This window comes from Osmerus mordax, chromosome 11 (genome assembly GCF_038355195.1).
Source record: "Osmerus mordax isolate fOsmMor3 chromosome 11, fOsmMor3.pri, whole genome shotgun sequence".
Taxonomy (NCBI): domain Eukaryota; kingdom Metazoa; phylum Chordata; class Actinopteri; order Osmeriformes; family Osmeridae; genus Osmerus; species Osmerus mordax.
Window position 1 is genome coordinate 16,283,662 of NC_090060.1, and position 10,011 is coordinate 16,293,672.

The 10,011-nt window shown below is 47.6% G+C and overlaps 1 protein-coding gene across 1 annotated transcript in view; it reads right to left on the reverse strand.

Moving 5' to 3' along the window:
* Positions 1-5,522: 5,522 nt before the first annotated feature.
* Positions 5,523-10,011, reverse strand: part of pak1 (p21 protein (Cdc42/Rac)-activated kinase 1) — a gene marked incomplete at its 5' end in the record, with an annotated part of 9,784 nt that continues 5,295 nt past the window's right edge. The window contains 6 exon segments of the mRNA XM_067246941.1: positions 5,523-7,045; positions 7,968-8,105; positions 8,343-8,539; positions 8,739-8,838; positions 9,412-9,529; positions 9,910-10,011. The exon segment at positions 9,910-10,011 is cut by the window's right edge and continues 11 nt beyond it. Of these exon segments, the coding sequence (XP_067103042.1) occupies positions 6,959-7,045; positions 7,968-8,105; positions 8,343-8,539; positions 8,739-8,838; positions 9,412-9,529; positions 9,910-10,011 (742 nt within the window).

A 10,011-nucleotide genomic window follows, 5' to 3' on the forward strand; every position in this document is an offset into this window, starting at 1 on the left:
TGTCACTTTGAACTACCGGGTTGGTCTACATAATATTATTAACAGTCCCCAGACATATTTTACAGTTGCACGATAGCCCACTAGTTCAGTGGTGATATATAACCGGCATAACAGATCATGTTTCAAAGCAAGCAAATCTCATTGATAGGCTATGCAGGAGTAGCCTCAAGCCCAGTGCTGGACCACAGTTGCGAAGCTTCGTTAACAGAATATTACTCACCTAACCTTACGCGGTTAGCGTCCGGTACTGTCTTTTCCTTGTTTAATTGATCTAACGGCTGAAAATGTGTTTCCGCAACCTCACGAAACTGGTCCGGGTGAATGATTACTGTCGTCTCTCTCTCGCGCTGAAACTGAACAGCACAGCATGCGCGTACTCGGCAGGTGAAGCAAAGCAATGAGCGCGGGAAGCTGCACGGCAGAACGAGAGATGGCAATCCCCACCTGTTGCTCTCTCTCTCTCTCTCTCTCTCTCTCTCTCTCTCTCTCTCTCTCTCTCTCTCTCTCTCTCTCTCTCTCTCTCTTTCTCTCTCTCTCTCGCTCTCTCTCTCTCTCGCTCTCTCTCTTTCTTGCTCTCTCTCTTTCTTTTTCTCTCTTTCTCTCTCGCTCTCTTTCTCTCTATCACACAGTCTCTCGACACAACTGGCTATACGCTAGGATACACTGATTTGGGCATTTAAAGAAAAGGGTTATAATAGACCTAATGTGGCACAGATCAATATGAAATGTATGAGATGAGGGCAGCAACATGGATATTGTGAATATTGTGCTGCATTCAAATGACCAGTTACAGATGGTCTACCTAAGGACTACAGACTACAAAACGACTGAACTTTGCCCTCAGCATTCGCCATCACCTGATCAGTTACTCTTACTAAATGGAATTTTTATGATCAGACAATAAACAATGATTCAATTGTGTGTACTTTGTCCTCGTAAATATGTATGTGTGCTATTCAAGATAATCTTATGGCACAATAAGAACAAATTTATATTAAAAGCCGTCTGGTCTCTGCCATGTTCTGGATTCACCTCCAGATGATGATGAAATGTCCTGATCCCGTTCTGCCCCTGGACCTGGTCCACATAATGGGCCTGGCAGAGATGGCAAAAGTACACACATCATTCACTCAAGTAGAAGTACATTACATTTAGTCATTTAGCAGACGCTCTTATCCAGAGCGACTTGCAGTAAGTACAGGGACATACCCCCGAGGCAAGTAGGGTGAAGTACCTTGCCCAAGGACACAACGTCAGTTGGCATGACCGGGAATCGAACTGGCAACCTTCGGATTACTAGCCCGATTCCCTCACCGCTCAGCCATCTGAGTACAGATACTCTCGAATTTTAGTGTCAAACATAACTGTTTGTATTGTACGTATTGTAACAATGTATGTTTGTTGTATGATAGCCAGGAAATGAAAAAAGGCGCCCAATGACAAGAAATAATATTGATCATGCCACCAAATACAGATCAAAACTAAAGTAATGAGTCTGGTTTGAACATTTAAGTAGTAGAAAGTACAAATTTAGTAAAGTAAAAAGTTGTCCGAAAAAGTAAGGTACTGACACTAGAAAAATCCATTCAAGTACAGTAACAAAGTATTTGTACTTTGTTACTTCCCATCGCTGGGGTCTGGCTCATAAACAGTAGCCCTGGCAGAAATACTGTGCCTGGCATAGGATGGTAGTGTAGCTGAACTTTTACATCACCCTCAGTGCTAATAGAGTATGAGAGAGAGACAGAGAGAGAGAGAGAGAGAGAGAGATGAGGAGGAGGGAAAGAAAAAGTCCATGCGTTTTTGTCTCACTATGACCTTGGAGAATTCATACACAGAGAAGAATGGCATGCATACAAACTTACACACACGCTCACACACACACACACACTCTCTCTTTCTCTCACACACAAACACACACATTTAAGATCTTCCTGCTTGAACAACGTTCAGTGGTCAACAGCCCCCACTGTCAGGATGAGAGTCTGGACAGAGAAAATGACCACACACACATTATCCCTCTCACCACTAATGCAACTCCCACACTATGAGTTCCCATGGTTACAGGACACTCATAATGGGAATCATATCAGTGGACCTTGATCTAAGGAGCGTTGTTACGCAACACTGTTACCAATACCATAGGACACCTGATTATAAACTTAAACCTCATCTCAAAGACTCATTTCAAGTCCCCAACGCAGAGTCCTCAGGCATGGGAAACAGAAACAGAAAATCAGTGACAGTATCAACCTCTCTGTGTAGAGTCAAATAATAAATAAATAAAACATTCTGATTGGGGGCGAAGGTTGCAGGGACGTTAATCAGAACCCCGTCACTGATGATTTTTGTGCAGGTGCGGGACGGTTTGTGAAGGGTGTAAGAGGACTGGTTTATGTGCGCGCGTGCGTGTTAAGGGGGTTTGTTGGTACAAGCACAGCGTTGTGTTCTGCAGTCAGACGCAGGCACTGTGGACACATCTATCAGCCTGATGCTCGCGTGCTAAAGCATGTGCGACAGAGGCGAAAGGCGGAACAGGCAATTTTCTCCCTCTCTTTCATGCAGAGTATTTGATTATACACTGCAAGCGGCAGATTCGTTGTCATTTAAAGCAGCAGCGATACAGCGAGGGACAAACAGCCACTCAGGGAGACGACGTAGATGTAGTTAGCTATCGATCACACAGTGGCGCAGTCGCTTCCACCAGTGCTGACACTATGTTGAGCGGGAACAGCCGGCGTGGGTCTTGATCCTATAACCCAGCGGTTAGAGGTTAAACTCACTGCTTACTTAGAGAGGCAGACAAAAGCGGTTTAGAACACTTCACCCCAATCCCTGGGGTTCATAAGAGAGAGCTCATACACAACTCCATACACAAAGTCTGAACGTGTGACGGTACTCAATGTACTGAGTGACAAAGAATAACCAGCCAGAGTTGTTTGTTGACGCATCACGAAGGTATAACCCTTAAAAACATGGGGGCGTCCAACAGCGTGTTGTCAAAAGATTTTCGGCAGTTATTTTCCGTTTCAGATTATTACCAGTGGATTAGCGGTGTTCTGTCTGGCTCTGCTAATCACCCTAATCAGACATAGTGCTATTTTGCCTAGCAGCTTAGAGAAGAGAGCAATAGCGGCTTCGCGACAATAGTGTTGCAATGGCAATGACAATGGCAGCTCATAAGTGTATTACAACTATTGTTATACAAGCAAGTCCTACATTATACTATGATGAGACTGCAATATTATATATGTAAGCCTATGTGTGTGTTTCAACAGGACCTTTATTCATAAGAAGCAGCTTCTCCTCGTTTCTCATCCCAAATCTGAATCATGATGTGATGAGTAACATTTTACACGAGTCCATCTGATAGATAACCAGAGAATGTACAAAGCTGTGTAAGTCTGCGTCTGCGTCTGTGTGTGTCTTACAGTCCTCTGCAGTACTCTGCAGTCCTCTCCATCTGCAGTAAGTCTTACATAATATCTAGCCGTTTTCACCGCTAGGGATGACACAGTCCAGTGGACTTTAGGAGCCGGTGGGTGAGCCCTCCCTCCCTCCCCTCCCCCCCGCCCTCCCCCTCAAGGTACGTTTAATTGTTGCAGAGTTTTTGCGTTCCTCTAAGAAGGGGCTTAGCATCCCCCTGCAGTCTCACCTCTCTTCCCCTCTTCTCTTACCTCTTTCCTGTCTTTGCATTTCCATTTAGTCAACCATCCTTTCACCACCACCCGCCCCCCTCTCACTCCTTCCTTCTCCACCCTCCCTCTCTCCTTGTCTTCCCGTGGTCGTTTGTCCTTGTCGTCGCTGCGTCACACTTTGGCGTTCCTCCACAACTCTCTTTTTTCCCCATCCTTCGCTCTCTCTCTCTTCCCCTCTCTCTCTCTTTCTCAGGTGCCAACTCAGCAAGAAGCAGCCCCATTACTCCTCACAGCACCAGACTGAGGCAGGGAGAACGGGCAGGACAGAGAAAGCAGGAGAGAGAGAGGGGGACGAGAGAGGGGAGTGATAGAAAGGAAGGGGAGAGCGAGAGCGAAGAGGAGAAAAAAAAACGATAAAAGAAGAAGAAGGTCGAGCTAAGAGAAGACAAACCGAGCAGAAACACAGAGTCAACGTTTTCCTTACAGCAGGGTGTTAGATCTCGACAGTTAGGCTCAATGAAACACAGATCTTCCTTATGGTGGGATATAATGATGTGTGTGTAGCAGAGTAGAGCAGAGCTAACGATCTCGTTACAGCCCGTCCAGGACCAGAAACCAGAGTCTCAGGACCACAAAGAGAACGGCAGCTTGAGCCAAACCCACCCACTCTGCACCAGTGAGCGTTGGGCGGCAAACCCTTGAGAAGTAGCTGCTAATCAGTTGTAAATCCTTGTGCCCAGTGGCACCACTCTGTTGTATTTGTTGAGACAGTTTGTGTGTGTGTGTGTTTGCCGGAAGGGGTATTAGCTAAGATTTTAAGGAGGATTAAAGTGCTGGTACAGAAAAACCTTTCTCCTGAAAGATGGGCGGTGTCCTTCAAAGGGGAGTGGGGTAAATAAGGAGTGGGGTGGGTGGGGGAGAGGTTCAGGGAAGAGTGAGGGAGAGGGGATGAAAGGATGAAATGGTGGCTAGAGGATAAGGAGAGGGTGAGAGTGAGTGGAGCAGTGCATGATGGGTAGAGGGGGGTGACAGACCAGGGGGTCTCTGGCTGAGCATCTGTCACTTAGTCCTGGGGGTGTGTTCACACTCCCCATGCTCGTCCAGGCGAACCAGGAGACTCACCCGTTGCCTTACATAAGAATACTGTCCCCAGCAGAATACATCAGGTTCTGACACTGACCCACACCACCCACACTCTGTCTTCATTGGCCTATTGGGGAGTGAACAGTTGAAGTCTCAGGCATCAGTAAATAGACGTTTAATTAGAGAGAGAAAAAACGCTATCTAATTTCACACATGGACGAACGACCGACCCTAAGGATTACTGCAGTCAGCCATGGAATAACATTTTACATAATTGCCTGCATGGAGGGTAGAGCCGCATAGCCCACCACAGCACCAAGAGAGATTGTTTGTGTTTAACATTTTACATTTAGTAATTTAGCAGACGCTCTTATCCAGAGCGATTTACAGTAAGTACAAGGACATTCCCCCCCGAGGCAAGTAGGGTGAAGTGCCTTGCCCAAGGACACAACATAATTTGGCACAGCCGGGAATCGAACTGGCAACCTTCAGATTACTAGCCCGATTCCCTCACCGCTCAGCCACCTGACTCCAGCTGTTTCAGTGTGTAAGTGTGTGTGTGTGGTGGGGAGTTCTGGTCCACTTGGCAGAGCTGTCCTGGATTTCAACATCACCATAAGAGGGGGGGGGGGGTTCTCTATTAGCTGACAAGTACAACAGTGTCAGAAGGTTCTAGCAGGATCATAAACTCACTGTTGACGATAAACGCCCGTAGACAATGTTATTGGAAAGAGAGAGTCAGTTAGTGGTGTCAGGAAGTCAATCCAATGGTAAACAAAAACAAAACAATCAGAATGACAGCATTTATAGTTTATTAGTCACTCGTCTTCAGAGTTGTTCAGAGAATCAAAAAGACTTATAAACAGATAAATTATGGCTCCAATACACAGGGGACAAACAGACTTCCTAACGATGGTCTTATCCGGGCCCAACTCAGTCTAACACGCCATGAAAGCAACACAGCCAGACAGCACAACATCAAAAACACTACATGGTGAGTGATCATCGGAGGTTGACAGTCAACCTTTAGTCTCTTTTGAGAGTTACATCTGTCGGTCGCTTCTGCCTGGTCACTTTCACAGCATATTCAGATTAAAGTTCTGGACCTCAAATACAAGTCTCGCACCTGTGGGTCAATTTAAGGCCGAAGGTACATTAACGCTACATAGAAAACAAACGTAACAGAAATTTGATCTTTGACATTTTTCAGTTTCATTGGAGTTTCATTTTTCAAGACAAAGCAAGTGATGAAAGACAAAGACTGCAGCATATCTTTTGATTTCAGTTTTCTTTTCTCCTTCAATGCAGTTTCTTTACATGAAATGTACATATTATTTTCAGAGGGGATAGGGTTGTCACAGCCATCCTGACACAACACACTCGTTTTCTTCTGACAACAGGATAGAGATATAAACGTACCTACCTTAACGTACACAAGCATCCTTCATAGCATCATCATCACAATTCATATCACTATCATTGTTTTACACGTTTGTTATAAAAGGTTTTGACATGCACATCCAAACATTTCTACCTTCGTCTCCACAAGAGGGTGAAGTGGACCAGTATTGATTCTTCCAGCTCAGAGTGCAGATTCCAACAGTACCAGACTTCACCTCTCATCATCAACTAAGCTACAATCAAACAGAACCCCCCCTCCCCCACAATCTGAATAAAAAACACCAGATGAAACTAAAAAGCACTTTTGAGACTCAACAGATAAAATGAACAGTCACAAACAAACAAATTAAAAACTAAACAAACTCAAAGAAGAAAACAAATTAAGAACCCTGACCCAATCCCAAACCCCAACACACACACGACACACACCCACCCACCCACACGTGCACACACCTGACACATACACATACGCACACACCTGACACACACACACACCCACACACCTGACACACGCACACACACGTACACACACGTGTACACACACACACTCTCAGTCTGCGGTTGGTTGAGAAGGTAACTACTGTGGGTCCGTGGTTCACGTGTCTTCCACAGAAAGCCAGATGAGTCTTTGGGCTCAGAGCTCCTCTCCAATCAGATCAGTGTATTCATACCTTGGATTTACATCACTCGAGGATTGGTGACATCATCTTTCAGCGCCTTACGTGGTGAATTTGACGTTCATGTGGGGGTGGTCTGGTTCCCACTGGAGAAAGGGCGTAGGGGGGGCAGGGAGGGGGCAGGGGGGGTCGGGGGTGCACAGTGCAGGGTCCAGCTGACTAGCGGTTGTTCTTTGCTGCTTCCTTCGCTGCCAGGATGAGGGGGGTGAGACTGGAGAGAGGCTTGGCCACCTTTAAGAACTGGTGCTGAGAGAGAGAGAGGGACAGAGAGAGAGAGAGGGACAGAGAGAGAGATAGAGGGACAGAGAGAAAGAGGGACAGAGAGAGAGAGAGAGAGAGAGAGAAAGAGAGAGAGAAAGAGAGAGAGAGGAGAGACGAGAGACATGGATGGAGAGCAGGAAGGAAAAAGAGGAGGAAAAGAGAATAAATTGGTGTTACGTCAGGGAACTGAGAGTTGATAAACAGAGGTCCATAGAGGATTACCCACTGCAAGGATACAGCTGACACAAAGAGAAGACAAGTGCAGGTTGTCCTCCTGTGAATCTCTGTCCAGGAATAACCCCGACACACACACACACACACACACACACACACACACACACACACACACACACACACACACACCCCTCCACACACACACACACACACACACACACACACACACACACACACACACACACACACACACACACACACACGCACACCTCCACTGGCCCTAAATTCTATTACCTCAGAAGTTGCCCACTCAAGCTCTACAGAGAACATTGACAGTTTTCCATCTGTACTTCCCTTTTATCCCGTTTTTTGGCTGCAGCCCTGAGTCATTCTGCAGTTATAAAACTTATTTTCTCTCCCCCTCTCCCTCTCTTCCTCTCTCTATCCCTCTCTTCCTCTCTCTATCCCTTTCTCTCTCCTTCATCCATCTGTCGGAGTGTACAAGCTATCCCCCAGACACCAGCTCCACTCAGAATCTCCTCTCCGTCTCTCTCTCTGTCTGTCTGTCTCTCTCTCTCTCTCTCTCTCTGTCTCTCTCTGTCTCTCTCTCTGTCTCTCTCTCTGTCTCTCTCTCTGTCTCTCTCTCTGTCTCTCTCTCTGTCTCTCTCTCTCTGTCTCTCTCTCTGTCTCTCTCTCTGTCTCTCTCTCTGTCTCTGTCTTTCTCTCTCTCTACCTGCAGCAGTTCTTTAGCAGATCCTCTCTTCTCCACGTCCATCTCCAGACAGCGGTTCAGGAAGTCCCGGAATATTGACGACAGTTTCTCTGGGTTCTGGAGTTCTGGTGTTCCGTTGGTTGCGATGAGATACAGAGCCTTAAAGAGTTCACAGGATAACATCTCAGAGGCCTGTCCCTTTACGGGAAGATATCATATACCCATATATACCCAAATATATATACACACACCCATATATACTGTATATACACTGTATATATAGCTAGCTAGATAGCTAGATATATCCACATAGTTATGTTCCCATGTATACACCTGCCTACATGTATGTAGTAACCATCCACACCTCCAAAGAGGACAGGTGGGAGATGGACTCACCCTGAGGGGGTTCTCGTTGAGGTATGGAGGTTCTCCCTCCACCATCTCTATGGCCATGATACCCAGGGACCAGATGTCCACCTTGGGCCCGTAGGCCTTGCGGGTCACCACCTCTGGAGCCATCCAGTAGGGCGTTCCCACCATGGTGCTACGCTTGCTCTGCTCCGGGGTGATCTGGGCACAGAAGCCGAAGTCCGCTACGATGGGGAGGAGAGGGAAGGAGAGAGAGATGGATTCATTCGTGGAAGGGTTTAGAAGTCATACGTCTCCTTGTACTCAAACAGATGTGGTGTGGCAGCGCCCTCCAGTGGTCAAAGGGCGACACTGCAGAGTTACTGTGGTATACAGACATGTTAAGTGTTTAGTGAGTTGGGAGGGGGAGGGGGGGGGACTGACTGAGTTTGACGGAGCCGTCCATTCCCAGCAGGATGTTGTCACTCTTGATGTCTCGATGGATCACCTGGTTGGAGTGGAGGAACTCTAACGCCTGCAGACACTGCAGAGAGAGAGCGAAGGAGGGGGCAGAGGGTGGGATGGAGAGAGAAAGAGAGAGATAGGGAAGGAGGGGGCAGAGGGTGGGATGGAGAGAGAGAGAGAGAGAGAGGGAAGGAGGGGGCAGAGGGCGGGGTGGAGAGAGAGAGAGAGAGGGAAGGAGGGGGCAGAGGGCGGGGTGGAGAGAGAGAGAGAGAGAGAGAGAGAGAGAGAGGGAAGGAGGGGGCAGAGGGCGGGGTGGAGAGAGAGAGAAAGAGGCTTAGTGTTGTGAAGTTTTCTAGTTTTCTGGCTATTATGTGTAAAATGAGAAATGAACTGCAAAGATGAGCTTGTGAGAGAGTGGAAAGATGGGTTGAAGGATATCAGAAGCAGAATGTGGATATTTACCACACACACACAATCGCACACTTCACGTACACGCACACACACAATCGCACACTTCACGCACACGTACACACACACAATCGCACACTTCACGTACACGCACACACACAATCGCACACTTCACGCACACACACAATCGCACACTTCACGCACACACACAAAGTTTTGCCAGCTCCGCTCCCACAGTTCCTACCTCTCGACACACAGCAGCAATTTGCGCCTCGTCCATACAAGTTTCCGTGACAACATCAGTCAAGGACCCTCCAGCCAGATACTCCATCACCACCCAAAGCTCGTCTCCCACCAGGTAACTATGGCAACCGCACAACCAGACACACAAACACACACCAGTACATTAGTGACTTAAAAAGTGACGTAAATCAGGTTGCCACGGTGAAAGTAGGGGTGCGCATACATGCATGTGCCGTCATTGCCTCTCATTGGGTCAGGTAACCATGGATATCAAACTCTGGGCTTGCCGAGTTGCGAGTCAACTTGGGTTGTCAGGGGCGACAGACAGACAATAACGGCACTGGATTGGCGGAGGGAGGGGCAGGGAGGGAGGGAAGGAGGGAGGGGGGGAGGGAAGGGGGGAGGGGGGAAGGAAGGAGGGAGGGAAGGGGGGAGGGAAGGAGGGAAGGAGGTAGGGAAGGAGGGAAGGGGGGGAGGGAGCATCAGAGTGAGGTCAGACCTGTCCAGGTAGTTGACTATGTTGGGGTTCTTGTTTTCCCGCATCACCAGGATCTCATTAATGATCAGCTCCTTCTTAGGCTGCTGCTGCAGGTTCATCTGC